At 34.9% G+C, this 19,058-nt stretch overlaps 1 protein-coding gene across 1 annotated transcript in view; it reads right to left on the reverse strand.

The window, feature by feature from the left end:
• Positions 1 to 19,058, reverse strand: part of SLC7A11 (solute carrier family 7 member 11) — an 81,353-nt gene that overhangs the window by 36,601 nt on the left and 25,694 nt on the right. Inside the window, exons 5-6 of the mRNA XM_025268076.3 lie at positions 18,817 to 18,916; positions 11,958 to 12,002 (exon numbers count right to left, since the gene is read on the reverse strand). Coding sequence (XP_025123861.1) covers positions 11,958 to 12,002; positions 18,817 to 18,916 — 145 coding nt within the window. The remainder of the gene's footprint in view (positions 1 to 11,957; positions 12,003 to 18,816; positions 18,917 to 19,058) is intronic.

Consider the following 19,058-nt stretch of genomic DNA (forward strand, 5'->3'; position numbering starts at 1 on the left):
CACATTTTACTGATCATCCTAACAAGTGTATTAACATCTAGATTCCTCTTGGCACACTCCACATATCATAGGATCCTGTGGTTAAGGTGGTCCCAATGAGTCAGTTTTCAGAGCTTGTATCTCCCCCTAAATCTTCAGGTCTGGTAAATTCTCACATTGGGATGAGGGTGGATGCCAATCGGGCTTTATTACCCCTACATGTCCATCCAAACTTCTTACCATTTTCTAAAGTAACTCAAACACTTCAGTCCTGTCCAATCTCCCAATCACTATGTGATTTAGAAACTGGTCACAGTTGACACTTTTTCTTCCTCAGAGAGGTCTCATAAGTTTCACCCCTTGGCCATGCTCCCCAAATACCTTCTACTTGTTAACCTAGGTACTTACATGTCATCTACAAGAATCACAGAACATACTGGAGTTGGCAGAAAATTCAAGATTTGCTATTCTACCCTTCCCTTTTTTGCACTGAGACATCAAAGGCTCAGAGAAGATAAAGGATGTAGTTACAGACACAAAATTAAGTATCTCCAGAACCAGACTCGTCATCACTTCCTTCAAGTTCAGAGCTTTTTCTACACCAGTGTGAATCTCACTATGCCTAGCAGTGCTAACTGCCTCCCAATCCAACTTTTGTCCTGTACTGGTACTGCTATTTTCCTTGCCTCCTTACACTCGTTTCCCCTAGAATCCAAATGTTTGAATGTCAGATTTTTTAAACCCATCTTATTTAAATACTTCCAAACTCTGATACAGGATTTCTTTTTTTTTTCAACTATTTTTTTAATTAAAAGATACTTATTTTACAATATTGTGATTTCTATTTGACCTTAAAAATCTAACTAAGGATTTCTGGATTTCATCTGTCTTCCTAGAATGTGACACCTTCCCCAATAATATAGACCTGTGATGCTGTATATGCTTCCACACATTGGTTCCTATATATTCAGTAATCTAAAAAGAGAATCTTAATATTATAGAACTGGAAGCAAGTTTAGGCAATGGTTTCTCTGATTTTTTTCAACCTGAATATCTAAATCATTGTGGCTAAATGATAACCCGTTTAGCTTGATTTTGATAATTCTAATGCCTAATCAAATTCTCTTTGTTTCAACACATATCAATAGAAATTTTATTCTAAAATGAACCCTCTTCTCATTTAATTTAGCCTCACTTGCTCTTTTATTGGTATGGAGAATAAATGACACCATTTTTTTTTTCATTAAAAAAGACAATTCTATAATTTTTAGGAGAGTTATATGTAGACTATGCTGATTCACTCTTTTTCTCTAAGTGGTTTGTTTAGTCCATATCTTTAGGCTTGGGCAGTAAAGAGATTAAGATGCTATTTGATAGAATTTTTTTCACCTTGTCTGAGTCTAGCAATGGTTCATCCAGGACACCACTACCTTTTCTAAGGTACATATAGCTGATTCACTTCAGCATACAGCAGAAACGAAAACAACATTGTAAAGCTCCAATGTTATCAATTGTACTCCAATTTAAAAAAAATCATATAGAAGAAGAATGAAATGTGACTTCTTCGACTGGAATTCTCTTCAAACTGTATATATGTCACAAAAAGAAAATCCACTGAACATGCCACCAGGGTCATCCTCCCCAGTCACTGCTTCATGTACACCAAAAACATTCAACATACCCCTACCCACCCCATCCCATAGGGCTCCTAGATCATGTCCTAAATTTTTGTAATGGAGGATAAAGCTCACCTCACGCCAGCACCCACATATTAACTACCACTGGGTCTTCTTATTCATCTTCACAATCCTTTGCTTTAGCTAAAGGAGTCCACACAATATTCCCTAAGACCCTATGCCCATCCGCTATCAGAGATGCCCTCACTTCTCTATTCTAGCCTTCCAGGTTCTGCCCTTCTCTAAACTTCCTCTTTCAGAGCCAAGTTACATCCTTAGGCAAGCATTACACCATCACCCTGCATACCCATGGGTCACATCTGTTTTGCCTCCAAGGAGAAGAGCTGGCATTTGAGAAGAACTCTGATGGATGGACCTAGAGATTATAATACTAAGCAAAGTAAGACAGAAAGAGAAAAATACCAGGATATCGCTTATATACGGAATCTAAAATATGACACAAATGAGTCTACCTGTGGAATAGACTCACAGACTTAAGAAATAGATATGTGCTTGTCAAGGGGGAAGGGGGAGGGGAGGGGTGAATTAAGAGTTTGGGACTAGTAGATGCAAACTATTATATATAGAATGGATAAACAACAAGGTCCTACTGTACAGCACAGGGAACTGTATACAATTTTCTGTAATAAACCATAATGAAAAGAATATTAAAAAAGAATTATATATATGTATACTTATATAACTGAATCACTTTTGCTGTATACCAGAAACTAACACAACATTGTAAATCAACTATACTTGAATTAAAAAAAAAAAAAAAAGAAAAGCTCTGGAGCCAGAGAAATAGTCCATTATTATATCAAACATGGATTATAATCCTAGTCTTCTCATGTACTAATTACATGGCCACGAGACGTTAATTCACTTCTATGTGCTTTTTCAACTGAAGAATGGAAATAAGACACATTATATTGTTAAAAATAGTGAAGTGTTACTCTGAAGTAATCCATCTTAGATAACAAGTATCATATTTTCAATAATGCATTTTTAAATTAGGTGAACATTCACACACATACACACACACCTTTCAGGGCTAAACTAGCACTTGTGTTCTATTTTGTGTCAATTCCATAGTTTCCTCTCTGGAAATAAAAATTTCAGCACATGATACCAGCCACTCAGATTAAGAACCTGTTTGTCAGATTTCATAAAGGAGTTTCTTGGGAAGAGAGGGAACCTAAAAATAGGTGACTGCACTGGAAATACAAATAGTCCATCCATTATAGCAGCACCATTGGCCAGTGGAGTGATGAGGACAGTATGGGTGTGGGTATGCAAATATTTGGTTCAGATGGAAAAAAAAAAAACCTGCCAAGAAATTCATTCTGATTAAGATGCATGAGCTTATTACCACCTGAGGGAGGTTAGAAACTATTAAATAAAAAGCCGTTCTCATCATCTTCTGAACCCTTTAACTACTAATAATTGGGCACTTTGCTGATGGTGCAGAACAACTTTTCAAGCTGATTAATAGGTCATGTGTGTTGAAAAGGCACCTTTGTTCATAAAATAATTATGCTAATCCTCTAATTTTTCCCAAAGATTATGAAATATTCTAATCTTTGAAGAACATAGGTTTGAGTTGCAGAAAGTATTTGTATATTACTTGTCAGGCTCTTTAACATTTTTTTATTTTCACATATTTTATCCTTACAACCCCATGGGAACCGCAATATAGGGATTAATACCCTCTATTTAAAGGGGGGTTAATAAAGATTCAGAAGAAATTTAGAGGTCTTCCCAAGGTGAAACATCTCATTAAGAGGAGACAGCATTAGAATTTTTATTCCCTGAGCAAATGCTATTTTCAAAGATTCAGTAAGTAAATATTTTTATAGTTCATAAAACTGAAGGAAATGTTGCTTAACTGGAAAGTCTCAACTCTACTGGGTTCATTTTAGATGTTTACATTATTGGAATACAATTTTAGCTTACACCTATACAAATTCAAAAGTTGCTCATTTTCCTGAGTAGATCGATAAGCTGAGTCAATGTTTGAATACGACTAGAACAAAATCGTCAAAATTATTTCAGTGCATGGCAAGCACACAGCCAGTGGCCTACATACATCTCGTTTCTTCCCATGATGAACAATATGGGATATCAATCTATTTTTGTGAGAATCTTAAACTCTGTTTAACGAATGAATGAATACCAAGCAACAGTTCAAGAGCTAGATATTAGTGTTCTAAGAAGTTTTTACCTAGCATAATCCAGAACGTAAGATTTAGTTATGAGCCATCTTTTGAGTACAATCATTGATTTTCAAATCCAGGCATAGAGAAGGGTAGCTTATTTGCATAAAGCAGAATACTGATGATGGGAGCTCCTACAGTGTTGAACTCAAAAGCAGGAGACAATCTAATGACCAACATTACTTCTAATTGCAGAAGGTATTTCCTTTCAGATAAGAGGATTCTAACTCTGCAACATCTAGTGTTTGAGGAATTAAATGACATTTGAAAGTGTTGGTGACTTAGTCATGTCCGACTCTACAACCCCATGAGCAGGTGCCCACCAGGCTCCTCTGTCCATAGAATTCTTCAGGCAAGAATACTGAAGTGGGTTATCATTTCCTAATCTAGGGGGCACTTCTGATCTGGGGATCAAACCTGGGTCTCCCTGCATTGCTGGTAAATTCTTTCCTGTCTTGAGCCACCAGGGAAGCCCCCAAAGGACATTCTTGTTGTACCTAATAAAGTCAAGACATTTGATCCACGCTATTTATGCCAGCCAGCCAGTCAATTTATCAATGTTTAAAATGCTTATAGAAATTAGCATGTTGATAATCAACAGATGCAAGTAAAAAATATTGGTACCCCAGTTCAAAAAGGCTACAGTAAGTTCCCCAATGTTTCTTATATGAATTATATCTGTTTAAAGATATGGAGGAGATTCATATTTGGTAAAGCGTTAGATTAGACAGCATGCAAAGCCACCTCTAGTTCTGAAATTCTTTGATTCTATTCATCACCACTTGTGGTCTCTTGTTTTACATATAATTAATGGGAACAGAAACATGGGGTAGAACCACCACTACTGTTCCTAAAACATATGTTTATGGATTTAGACTCAAAACAGAAACTTCAAAAAAATTAAAATTCAAATTTAGAGACAACTAAAATGAAAGGACATAAAACAGTCAAAAGCATTCACCTTCAGATTTTTGCCTCATAAGAGGGTTAGAATCCTAAAAATTAAAATATTCTAAATATCTTCCACAAAGCACATGAAGGATAAATATCTGTCTTCTTTGATTACTGCTTGATAAAATATTATAACATAATCCTGTAATTTATGCACCACTTATTTGACACTTTAGCCTTACATGAACAAACTGTGTTTGAGCCAAATTTATGCATATGTGAAGCTGAGAAATGCGAAAACTGTGATCACAGGGTACATCAACCTCATGTTCCATTAGAGAGAAATTTTTAGACAGCACAAAGGCAAGGAGGAGTAACTTGGTGACCTTGTTCTCTGAACACAGAATCATCTCTTCTCTGTGTCATTTGTACAAATCCTGATCTTTTGTCTGCCTCAGTGGCTCAACCAGCATAATTATCCTCCTACTCTGAAAATAGCTAAAAATAAATCTGCCAAACTTTTTATATATAATTCCAGAAGAAATACATAAAGTAGAATGATTTCAATTTAGGTTTCAATTATTTCAACAACTGAAGAGAAACACTGTCACATATTAAAATAATCCTAGCAATGCTTTATTGCCATTAATAAAGAGATGCCTCATTTTGCCAAAGAAATCTTTGTAAACTTGGGTATAAACTCAATTTTACAAATTAGCTTCATTAGGAGACATCATGTCTAAGAAGCTCATGTGGCAAAAACTTTTACAAATTAATTCTGCTTAATAATCCATATTTTTCTAGATACATTTACCTACAGTGAGGTAATTTTCTGTGAAAATTAGTTTACATACCTTAAGAGCATGTAACATTTGAGTATTCATAAAAGACACCTTGGGAATACTCTAAGAATAAAAATAATATTACTTTTTAATGTTAAAAAGATCACAAAACAATATTACTATAATCTGTGCATATATACATTACATGCTATTTTCTAGCAACTATTACATTAGAAAGCTAGAAAGCATTTAAAAAGACTTGTCTTTCATAGAAAATTACATCCTTTAAATGCCAAAATGCAAGATAAAAGATTTCAAGTCAACTGTTAATGTTTTTTCATGCAATTTTGCTTCAGCATATTTGGACAGTTTTTAAATTGCTTTGTTTTACTATGACTTTAATCATATTAACAGTTTCGTATATCCTATAAGCAATAGGCATATAAAATCATAAAATATTATTAACAAATGCCTTTACTCTGGCTTACTACAAATCAATAAGGATAAAAACATACATACTAAGAATTTAAGACTGCATCATTTGAACTGAATGTAAATAACATGGTTATGGACCATTTATGAACCACTCTGATCGATCCCAGGACCTTAAAGGTCTTTGGGCATTTTTCCCAAACCAAATTTCTCCTCTTCTAAATTATCATTGGTATAAGGTGTGATGACTTTCAGGCATCAATTCATACAAATTGAAAGCAGGCAAAGTATTAATTAAACTTGACACTCAGATTATTTAAACCTTCTATTAAAGCTGATTAATCATAGCATGTTGATAGCCTGCTCTTCAGTAATGACAGATGATATCAAGGCTTACTGACTTCCTCCAAGTCTACTATTTCCAACTCTTCAGAACAGAAGGAATAAATGAAGTGAGAAGAATACTGGAACAAGTCTAATAGACAGGCTGACTAATCTCAGACCCCCAAGGTCAAACTAAAGCAATCCATTTCTTGGCTTTCATCAACACAAGACATGATTTATCCATCTGAAAGCAGGATTACAAACATTATACATCTCAATGATATGTTCTTTGCACCATGTAACTTTTTGAACAATGATAGATTGCACAGTTGCCAGAAGAGTAATGTCATGAAGCAAAAACTCATTATATTTTCAAATAAAAACATTTTGATTTTTAAGAACAACTATACACATTAACAATTATTACTATTGCACACTTCATTTTGGGGGGAAATATCATTTTAATATTCAGATATTCCTTGGGACTATATATCACCTTAATGGTCCAAACTTTGGACATTTGTGCTCCTCAAAATATGATTCTTACTCTAATATTTATTATATAAATATTATATAATATTTATATATATAAACTATAAATAATTATTAAATGAAATAATTTTATATTACTACAAAATTTTAATGATAATCACTGTGTTTTCACATAAAAATATTTAATAACTCCTAAAGATGGGAATACCAGACCACCTGATCTGCCTCTTGAGAAATGTGTATGCAGGTCAGGAAGCAACAGTTAGAACTGGACATGGAACAACAGACTGGTTCCAAATAGGAAAAGGAGTTCGTCAAGGCTGTATATTGTCACCCTGTTTATTTAACTTATATGCAGAGTACATTATGAGAAACGCTGGACTTGAAGAAGCACAAGCTGGAATCAAGATTACCGGGAGAAATATCAATAACCTCAGATATGCAGATGACACCACCCTGATGGCAGAAAGTGAAGAGGAACTCAAAAGCCTTTTGATGAAAGTGAAAGTGGAGAGTGAAAAAGTTGGCTTAAAGCTCAACATTCAGAAAACGAAGATCATGGCATCCGGTCCCACCACTTCATGGGAAATAGATGGGGAAACAGTGGAAACAGTGTCAGACTTTATTTTTCTGGGCTCCAAAATCACTACAGATGGTGACTGCAGCCATGAAATTAAAAGATGCTTACTCCCTGGAAGGAAAGTTATGACTAACCTAGATAGCATATTCAAAAGCAGAGACATCACTTTGCCAACAAAGGTTCATCTAGTCAAGGCTATGGTTTTTGCTGTGGTGATGTATGGATGTGAGAGTTGGACTGTGAAGAAGGCTGAGTGCCGAAGAATTGATGCTTTTGAAGTGTGGTGTTGGAGAAGACTCTTGAGAGTCCCTTGGACTGCAAGGAGATCCAACTAGTCCATTCTGAAGGAGATCAGCCCTGGAATTTCTTTGGAAGGAATGATGCTAAAGCTGAAACTCCAGTACTTTGGCCACCTCATGCGAAGAGTTGATTCATTGGAAAAGGCCCTGATGCTGGGAGGGATTGGGGGCAGGAGGAGAAGGGGACGACAGAGGATGAGATGGCTGGATGGCATCACTGACTCGATGGACGTGAGTCTGAGTGAACTCCAGGAGTTGGTGATGGACAGGGAGGCCTGGCGTGCTGCGATTCATGGGGTCGCAAAGAGTCGGACACGACTGAGCGACTGATTTGATCTGATCTGATCTGAAACGATAACTCCTTCCATAGATCCAAAGCCACTTTTAGAGAAGAAAATATAAATTATAAGAAACACCATGGGAACATTTTTTAACACTACAAATATAATCATATAACAGGAATTTTGCCCCAAATTTTAGTGTTTTATAAGCTTTAAAGAATAGATGAGACTTAAGAAAGAAGTCATGAGCTATTTGGATTCCATTATTAATATTCCATTAATTTCCCAGTGTATCTCTCATCTGCTACATTAAGGAACTGTTCTATAAGTCATAGTCATAATAGCAGTTCAGAAGTTATTCCATAGAGCAATGTTAGTTAATTTGAAAGATTTCCACTGAAATTAAATTATATGTAAAGGGTAACTAACTGTGATCATGAAACCTTATTCTACATTCTATATATTTTAAACCACATCACTATTTTCACTGATCTAAATTAACGATCTCTTTTTCTATCAGGTCACAATTTTAGGGAAATTATACTGCCCAGGTGGAAGAGGACAGTAAAAAGTGTTGTATCTCCAGCTGATGATTCACTTCACCAGCTGCCAGAACGCTACCCATTACAGCACACCTGGACATATGCACCCCTGACTGATTGGGAAGCACATTTATCTTCACACGTCACAAAGGAGATGGAATAATAATTATTATCCCTTGTAACTAAAGGTATTTGAGAGCTGTGTCTCCCTACAAAATAATACAAATTACACAGCTGGACAAGGTCTGCATAATTTTACCATCTGTTCTCTATATTCAACCATCAATATTTCCCAAAGCAGTCTGTTTTTTTAAAACAATTATGAGTTTTAAAAGCCTTGGATTAACTGTCCACATTTCAGAGGATTATTATTTTTAAAATTAATGCATTGAATATTGGTTGATAAATACATATTACAAATTAATACTTTCCATTAGGTACTTTCCATAGTACTTTTTATTAAGGGGATTCTGCAAACTTCTCATATTCTGATTCTGAGAAAATAAATGTGTTGTCTGAGTTTTACAAAGAATCTTCCATGCAAAAAAATGGAATATCTGAGTACCTAACATAAAAGAACAGAAAGAAATCAGAGGTTTCTTTCTTCAGCTGAAGTCTTGGCAGTTACTCATCCTCTTAAACTAAAAATCTAGGGATCTGTACTCTCTCCTGAAAATTTCCTTAGTTTAAGAGCTTAAAATATAATTTTAAATTAAAAATATTCTAGGAAGAGTTAATGAAATTTGCAGAATCATATTTGCAATAAAAGACAACATTTCATCCAATGTAACCAGTGATAACAACCTTAGTCTTATACAACAAGTTTCAATATGGTGTGAAATAATGTTTTTGTATTTCCTTCAAAAACACCAGAAAAAAAGAATTGCTTAGGACATTGAAAACTAGAAAACATGCTTATGGGAGTAACATTTTACCTTGCTCCAAAAGTAAGAATATAAAAATATTAGCAACAACCAATTATGTAGAGATTAAAATAACAGTCACTAATCTACATTCTTTATACATATCAACTCATTACCACAATCCAATAAGGCACATACTATTATTATGATTACTTTTTGAGATGAGGAAATCTCTTTGCAACAACGATGATGACAAAAAATCATTGAACCAATACATCAAAGTTCTTTAGTATCTGTATATCTATTGATCGTGGACATTATCTATGTGTGAAACTAAGGCTCTTTAAGAAAAAGAAAAGAGGAGAAAGAGAATCCTTGACTGGCATCTCTCTGACAGAATACATCAAAAATTCAGATCAAACTAATAATGGCATAGTCTTGAATATGCTTAATATGCACAATAGTATTATTGTATACATTGAAAACAAAACCTATGCTTAAATTATTAAATAACATTAAAAAAGAATATGAATTATCTCCATGCCACTGAGGTACCATGTTATAAATGTTATATTATGGGTTCACATCCAAACCGACAGCTTGCCCTTGTTTTCAGAAGAAATTATCTCTGATAATGGATTTTAGCAATAGGTCTCTTAAAATGTTTTTAGACTTAAAAGAGACAGCCATAAACCACAGCTATCTCCTTAACACAAAGCATATTCAACAAATACTTTACATGAAACCTAGTAAGAGAAGTCTTTTCTCCACATTGCTACTTACACATGAATTATTTAAAAAACAACAACAGAGCAACCTATTTATCTCTGTAATCAATAGATTTAGAGTCAAAATGTAGTTTATCATTTCAGAGTAATGCTAGAAAGAACTAGTTTCTGGTAAATAAAAAGATTTCTATAAATTTATATTTCTCAATAAAATAATCTTTTCACATGTTTAAATTTGCATAAAGTAATTTGCATAAAGGTTACATCAGATAGTATGAAATACTGTTTTAACCTCAATTGCTGGGTCGGGAATATCCCCTGGAGAAGGGCATGGCAACCCACTCCAGTATTCTTGCCTGGAGAATCCCATGGACAGAGAAGCCTGTCAGGCTACAGTCCATAGAGTTGCAGAGTCAGACATAACTAAACTGACTTAGCATGCACACACGCTGGTTTATGTGTCCAAAATTCTGACAACTCTGGTATTTGGCCAGATTTAATCAGCTTCCAATATACTTGCTGCCAGAACTTTAGTCTACCTTCATTTGAATTGTCAACCCCTAGGCATGTTCTCTGAAGTCCAGGTTACTTCATACTGACTCACCTTTGTGCTTGTTTCCCTTTCTTCAAAGTCTGTCCCTTCCTCTCAGTTTATCTTCCTTTCTCTCTCTCCTTTATTACCTAAGGAACACCTGGGGCTTCTCTGGTAGCTCAGTGGTAAAGAATATGCCCGCCAATGCAGGAGACATGAGTTCAATCCCCAGGTCTGGAAGATCCCCTGGAGAAGGAAATGGCAACCCACTCCACTATTTTTGCCTGGAGAATTCCATGGACAGAGGAGCCTGGCGGGCTACAGTCCATGAGGTCACAAAGGAGTTGGACACAACTTAACTAAACAACAACAAGAATCACCTACTCATCATTTGAGTCTCTGTATAAGCAACATCTCTCTAGATAATATTTCCTCCTTTCATCTCTGTGAGACTGAGAAAATAATCTACTGTGGTACCAATCACACCATGTTACAGTTATTTGATTACATATTTGACTCAATGACTAGACAATAAAAGCTTGAATGCAAGTCTTATTCATCATGTAAGATGAGGCACAATAGTTGGAACATGGTAGATATTTAATAAAAGTCAGATGAATTAAATAGCTTCAAAATTCTGTCTTTATCTTACACTGTACTACTTCAATTGTCCTTCTTTTGACTTTCTGGCCATAGATTATGTGATTTTCCTGTATAAAGTCCATTTTTTATACAAATCATAAAAATTCATTTTTCAAAGTTCTAGATTAAAAATAATTCATTTTGGAACATATATAAACCATCATGCCACCTAATTATAAAAGGATTTTTATCAACAACAAAAAGTAAAAGCCGTCATCCAGCTTCTCAAATTTACAAGTTCCTATGAACTTGTTCCTACAGCTATTTACAGGCTTTCATAACTACTTGTTCATTAATTACATCATTCTCCTTAGTTGGATAGTTATGAAAAAAATTCACATGAATCCTAGAAATACTCAAGTTTTGGAGTTCACAAATTATGGAACATTTGTGAGCAGCCAAGAGTCCATTTTAAGTTGTATGTATATTTTTAAGAAATGAATTACCTAAAATATAAATCTATTCTTTTATGCTTTCAGGTAATCAGACAATTTAAATATTGGATGTAGAATACACAATAAAGTTATTTACATCTAACTTATGATAAAATCAAGTACATTTTACTGCCCAAGACACTGATGATGATGATGAGAAAGCTAATTAGCCCCTGCTGAATTCCTTCTTTAGGTCCACTTTTTAACCATATAACCCTACATTTTATTCCTCATAAATATTTCACAGTAAATATAGCTACTTACTTTTCAGGATTTTCTACTTCTTCAGTAACAAAGTTGAGATAAAACCTAAAAAGACATACATAAATTACAAACCATTAATAACCTTTATGATCACTATCCAAAGTTTCACATTTTAAATATTTATAATCAAACACAGAATTATAAAAATTTTATAAACAGATAACCTAAGATGAAATTCTCCAACACTAAATTCTCCCACATTTTATTTTTCTATTAAACCATATTTATGGAGTTCTTTTCTATTTCTTAATTTTTTAATGGAGGTATAACATGAACAGCAAACTGAGTAGTGAACGGTGAACAAATCTTAATGTATAAACATGTAAACAGAATGTAAACAGTAAATGTGTAAATATGTATAAACAGCAAACAAATCTCAACGTATAATGATAAATTTTTATTTATTTATACACCTACACAACCAAAACAAAGATCAAAACATAAAACATTTCTAGCGCCCCAGAAGGTTCCCTCAAGGCCCTTTGCAATCATCTCTTTCACCCTCCTATAAAGGCAACCACTATTCTGATTTCTATCACTATAGATTAGTTTTGCTCATCTCAATACAATAGACTAATAATATCTGCTTGTATAACTATTATACAATATTCCTTTGTGTCTGGTTTTTTTTTTTTTTTTTTTTTTTTGCTGGACTTTATATCTGTTGGCTCTCATCCATGTTATTGTATTTAGCAATATTTCATCATTCTTTATTTTTGCTTTTCATTTTATGAATGTAACACCAATACAGCCTACCACTGATGGGTATTTGAATTATTTACAATTTATAGCTATTACAAATATGGATACCATAAATATGCTTGTGCATGTCCTTTTGGGGACCATACAATCATTTCTCTTGTGCATATACTCAGAATATGATCACTGGATCATAGGGTAGATACATGTTTATTATTAAATTATTATTTTTTTTTTTTTTTACCATTTTTGGATTCCTAATTGCATTCCAGCAATATATGAGATTATTATGTGTTAGTCACTGGGGAAATAAAAGTAGGAAATCTATAATCCCTCTCCTTAAAGAGCTCATTGTTCATAGAATGGTCCATTGTGGATATAACAACACAGGAGGCAATGCTAGAGCATGTCCAGGTTACCAGGAACCAGGGGTGAGGTCAAAACCAGATTGGCAGGTCATAGAAAGTTTTTGAGAGAGGCATCATCCAAGTTGAGGCTTAAAAAATGCTTAACTATTAGCCCTGGTGAAATGGCATAAGGACATTCCAGGTGGAGTATAACACATACACATGTGAGTGTGGTAAAGCTCTATACGCACAGATATGCACAGAGATATGAGCTACAGATATGCACAGAGATATGAGCTACAGATAGGTATTCTGCAGTACAAAGGGTGCCCAGGGAGAGAGAATAGAGTGTAAGGACAAGATGGCCTCTGGCTTCTGGGAATCTAGATTTCAGTAGGGGTGGCAGGTCAATAAAAACTTGAAGGAAAATAGAAGTATGATAATAACATTTCTCAGTTTTAGGGAATTGGCTTACTAGATATGAACACTGAGGCAAATAGGAAATAAAAAATGGGATAAAAGATAATAAATTCTCAATTTGCACTTCTTCCTTTCAATTCAGTTTTCCAGTATGCATTCCATCCAAATAATCTCAAGTCATAAGGCAACTATAAGAACAACATGACGTAAATATGCCTTATGCATAATAGTAACTATGAAGTTGCCAATTTTTTTGTGTGTATTTAGGCAGCTAATTTTAGGTCCATTGTTAGTCAATACACTATAGGCTGATACTAAAGAACATAACATTTTGAATATTTCCCCCAAGACCTGAACACTTTTGTCATCTCTTACATGACAAGAAGCATTCTAGACACATGATATTTCACTTTCTAGTCCCATAGGGTTGCAAACATTACCCTAAACTTATGGCCCAAGAAAAATTCAGATTCCTTTCCTTCACTTTATAACTCTCCTTATCCCACCCAGGAATGGTGGCTACTTTGCATCCTTAACTTCTTTTTCCAGTCTAAAAGGACTGCTGGAGACCCTTTAAAGCCCTTAAAGTTCTCTTTCAAGGTTCCAAGATGCAGCAGACCCCTCAGATATGCACACATAGATAACCAAATCATGAAGATGGGGAAACTAAGGGATCATAATGAATAGAGCTAGACATATAAGGACAAAGACCTTTCCATTTCTTCATTGTAGAGGCTTAGAAAATGTCCACAAAGTGAAAAAGTCATATTTTCATTGTACTTTTCTGTGTTCTTATTATTCCTTAGAAGATAAAATAGCCATTACATAGGTCCACAGAAGCACAGGTCAATAGGGACAAATTCTCTATATAATCTAAAACCAAGTGACTAGAATATTAGCCCATCAGCCTTTAACATACTTAAAGTATCTCATAACTTAAAACAAAGATGAGAAAACCTGTCTTATTCCATCTTTATTCACAAGCAGGCAATTGATGCTCATAGTTGTAAAAAACCAAGACAACAGGCCCAAAATGGAGTCATTTATGCTTAAGCCTCATGTCACCAAACCAAAACATAATTCAGTTCAAGTTTCACACCTCCCAGAAATGGAATCCAAAACCAGTCAGTTAGGAATTGCATTATTTAAATATTCAGCCTGGTAGACTCTTGCTATCCCCTAAATGAAAATAACTCCGTAATAACCAACCTGTTTTTTTAGCTTAGTATAACTTTTTTGTTCCCATCCTTTCAGCCTATAAAAAGCTTTCTCTTTTGTACAGCTCCCTGGAGTTCCTTTCTATCTGCTAGATAGGATGCTGTCAATTCATATCGATTTTTTCTCAAACTCTTAAAAATTTTAATATGATTCAGTTTATATTTTAATAAAGTTAAGGTGTCTGATATTTTAAGGACTATATGTGAAGCAGAAACATTTGAATATCTGAGAGAACAGTAGCAACAAAGGTGATCTAAAAGGTTAGAAGCCAAGGATATTTTTTAATGACTAGAAAGTAATTTTCTAAAAATAGAGGTTGTAGTTATACCAGGAAGGCAAGCAAAAATCAATACTTATATCTGGAATATGCACTCTGAGGGATTTGATGCGTTTGTTATAAGCCCAAGGCAATGGGAAGTACAAGAAGAAAATGAACAAAACAAAATCCAAGGAGCGGAAAAAAAAAAAAAAAAACACACAAAAACCACACACACACACTTAGAAATATTTCCAGGCCTCTCACTTCAAAAATAGCCAGTTCCTGCTAAACAGTTGTTTTAGAAACTGGTCTTTTTCCAACAACGTTAAGGAAAGAAAGGAAATATTTATGAAAAAAGAACCCAATTTCAAATATTTTCCATAGAGAAAAGGAAAGGACTTGGGACATGGTAGCAGGGTGGGAAGGAGAAAGCTTCTTATTTTGGTCCAAACATTCACATCCTGTGGGAAATATACCTTTATGCTCTCCTAGTCTCCAGTCATGCATCCATAGCGTTCTCTATACATCTACTCAAGTTCTCTAGAGAATGTTCACAAGATCTATTGTTCCAGCTTTTCCATGATTGCGTATAAAAGGCACCGCAAAGCTAGCAATGCATTCTAATACCCAACTATGAATTATTTTAAAAATAAAGCTTATTCTTTAGATTAGATTTGACACAATGCTACAAAATAATCCCAGCAGATGCTTTAGAAGACTAAATCCCCTGAGGATACGATTTAAAGGAAAAAAAAAAAACACACACACACAATGAAAAACTATTTCCTATCACACAGTCCAAAAAAAATTCCCACCAAGCAATATTTAGCTTTGGATCAGGATATGGGACTGAAATTGGTTGAGTTCCCCTGGGCCACAGGGAGACTGACATATTTCTCTGAATGCAGACGTTGGCAATAATATTAAAGTTGTTCTGACCCAACTCTGTGACCTGGCTGGGTTAATGATTTCTTTCCCCCAATCATGTTTCTGTGAAGGAGTTTTCATCATTCTAAAAAGGTCCAGCACTCCTCATAAACCAACAGCCTGCTCTATTCACATCCAAGGTCTGGCCGTGCCTTTTTCCTATTCAATGGGTAGGTGGTGACTTGCTAAACGAACAAGGTCTCCCAGACAACAAGGGTCTTGCTGCTTTTACTTACACTGTGGGTGGTTAAGTTCTGAGGACAATGACTGATTCTGTCTCCTTATTTGCAATGCCCCCTACACTTTTATTTTTGCATCAAACATTGTCAGGGCAGGAGCACAGGGAGTGGAGGCTCATTTATGGTGCCCCACTTATAATTCAACAACACAGCCTTTTAATTCCATCATGAAAGACAAAGAAAGGTCAGAGAGGCAGGATCATATTTGGAAAGTGACTACATAACCCCCACTTTGGGCACTCTTTTAGTTTCTCTCTTGCTCCATTTATATCCAGATATTAACTTTTTCCTCTGGAATTCCAAACCAGCAGACTATTTCTTCTAAACACAGCTCCCCTTTTCTAAGACGGATGGCCACATATTAACAAGCAGGTTATTTCTACCTACCTGCAAAGCAGCATTCAGGTAGCTGAACAGCTGTTGGAGACATACAGTTATTTATCTGTCCCATACATAAATCACTTGTATCAGATGACATTCATTTAAAATCCTGGCCTTAATGTCTTATGACTGAACCCTCTAGAATATAAGAAAACCAAGTTTCCTGTTCTTTAAAATAGGACATGGACATGAGGATTCTATGAGGAAAAGTATAATATAAACAAGGGTTCATATAAACCCCATTTGCCCTGTAAACAGAGTACAGAAATAAATTTCTATGTCTAAGATGGAGCCACTAATCTGCAAGTCAACCCTGGGTTCTACACTTATTTCCCTGTTTTACATTCATTTTCCATTTTTCTCTTCTTTGTTCCTTACTCTTCATCCCATAAAAGCTTCTTGTCTTCCACCTCATTTTTAAGTTCTCTGGACTCTTATTTATACCACCAAACTGTCTTTTTAAAATCTTTCTAACAAGAGTAACATTTTGGGTTTAGTATCAACAAAACTAAAGATTAAGATAATAAGATAATTCAAAATGAAAAGACTCTTTATACTTGGAGAAAGCTATCAGCCCTCAAAAGCTTACAGAAGTGAAGATTTGCTCTCCATAAAGCAGGTGACTTGAGTATTCAGCTCTTGTAGTAGGGGAGTGAGTCGGGTAGAAGAATATTTTAAGATTCCGTGGGAACAGATGCATGGCACTCACAGGCAAAAGAAACTTCATTCAGTAGAATTACTCAAAACTCCCTCATGAGGATCTCCACATTCCACATTCCTGACTGAATACTACCAAGCCCCCAACACTTGGCTCTAACTGAAAGCTTTTGTCACCTCCCCAACTTGCTCTGGCCCCTCCTGGTGACCCTCCCAGGGCTTGGCCACTGCCCCAGGGCACTGGAGCTCTGATCAGGCTGAATAGCCATAGAATAGATGATTCCACTGCTAACCCTGGGAGCACAACTCCTTTTTTAATTTTTTTTTCTTGCTCAGCACCACATTGTGCTTTGGACAAAAATAAAAAGACTTCAAAAATACTAAGACTAACACACATACACAATGGCTATCAAAATATTCCAAAAGTACACAAATATTTTATGCTAGACTCTTCAGAGCTACAATTTTCTAAGAACTTCAAACATTATGCTTCAGATGCCATGCTAAAATTTTTAGTTCCTTTACTCTCCCAATCCTCCTCTAGTGCTCTGAATTTCCATAATTCAGTGAGATTAATAGGGTAAAAATTTCATTTATTGAAAAATATATTTTTATATTCCATGCATTAGTTAGAGAGTAAAATCCTAAAAACTGAAGAAACAAAAAGAAATTGTGTTTGTATTTGAGATGCATTTACATAATTTTAAGCTAGTACAGTTTGTTGCTTTTTTAGGCTCATAGAACATTCTAACTGCAACTGTACAGTTAGCTCGATAAATTACTTTTTTAAAGAAATATTGCTACTAATTACTTCAAAACTGAAATTTAATTTTACTACAATCATTTTGATGTTTAAATAATGGCATTTCTAGTGGCATTTCTTGCAATAATCACCTCACCTGAATCTTACTAGATCAATAAAATTTAATTAGAAAAAATTCCCACTCATAACCATGGTTATTGTTATTCAAGTTCCTAAACAAAACAAGACATAAATACAAAGCTTAATGCTTCAACCAAAATGTCATCATATTTTGACATGGATCCACGGAATGTACCTATGCCTCTGTGGTTTTATTCATCTTTTCTGCATTTTTTGTTTTCAAATGTCGAGGAAATTTTAAGGAATTTATAAAGTCCTTTAGAATGTATCAGATTATCTAGTACATCTGATTTCGCTATCCCATTTACTCCTTCTTGCCTTTAGAGTACCATTTTACCTCCTGGGAACACGTTACTTATTTCTATATCTGAATTCTTTCTTTCTCATAGGAAGGTGGAAAAAAAAAATCAACTAATCACTATTTGAGCAGACCTTGGAGCTTCAGCTTGGAAGGCTTTTTGACAAACAAAGTACTATTCTTTAATGGCTTTTGGCACTATTATGCCCTTACTGATCCATACTTATAAATGATTTGTATTGGTTCTCAAGACCCAGCATTTGTTTATTTTTTACATTATCATGTTAAATTTACATTATCAGGTTAAATCTAGTATGTGCCTTGACTGGAAACCTCAGTGATTTTGTGTTGAGTTGTATACACAGTGCCTGGCCTGGTGAAGGGAGCCACGTTACCTTCCTCTCTTCAAGTACAGCATATCATGTTGAATTACAGCTGTTCACAATTACCTAGCAGCTCACTTGGCACATGAAGTACTTGAAGGAATTAATGAATCATCCAAATCACCAGTTGATAGTGATATCAACTTACCAGCCAGCATACGCATACATTCCATAATAAAAAGCCAGTGGCAACCCCATAATACTTGCATCTCTTCCTGAAAAGGCATCTTTAAAATACTGTGTTTGCCCTGAAATAGGAATAGAAAGATTAAGGACTTTTCAAACAGCTGGTTATTATTCATTCTTTAACCATAAACATGAAAAGGGGGAGAAGGGGGCTTGGGGATGAACTATATCGTTTCAGGTCTAGATTTCTTACTCTCTGCTCAT

Source organism: Bubalus bubalis, chromosome 17 (assembly GCF_019923935.1).
Source record: "Bubalus bubalis isolate 160015118507 breed Murrah chromosome 17, NDDB_SH_1, whole genome shotgun sequence".
Taxonomy (NCBI): Eukaryota; Metazoa; Chordata; class Mammalia; order Artiodactyla; family Bovidae; genus Bubalus; species Bubalus bubalis.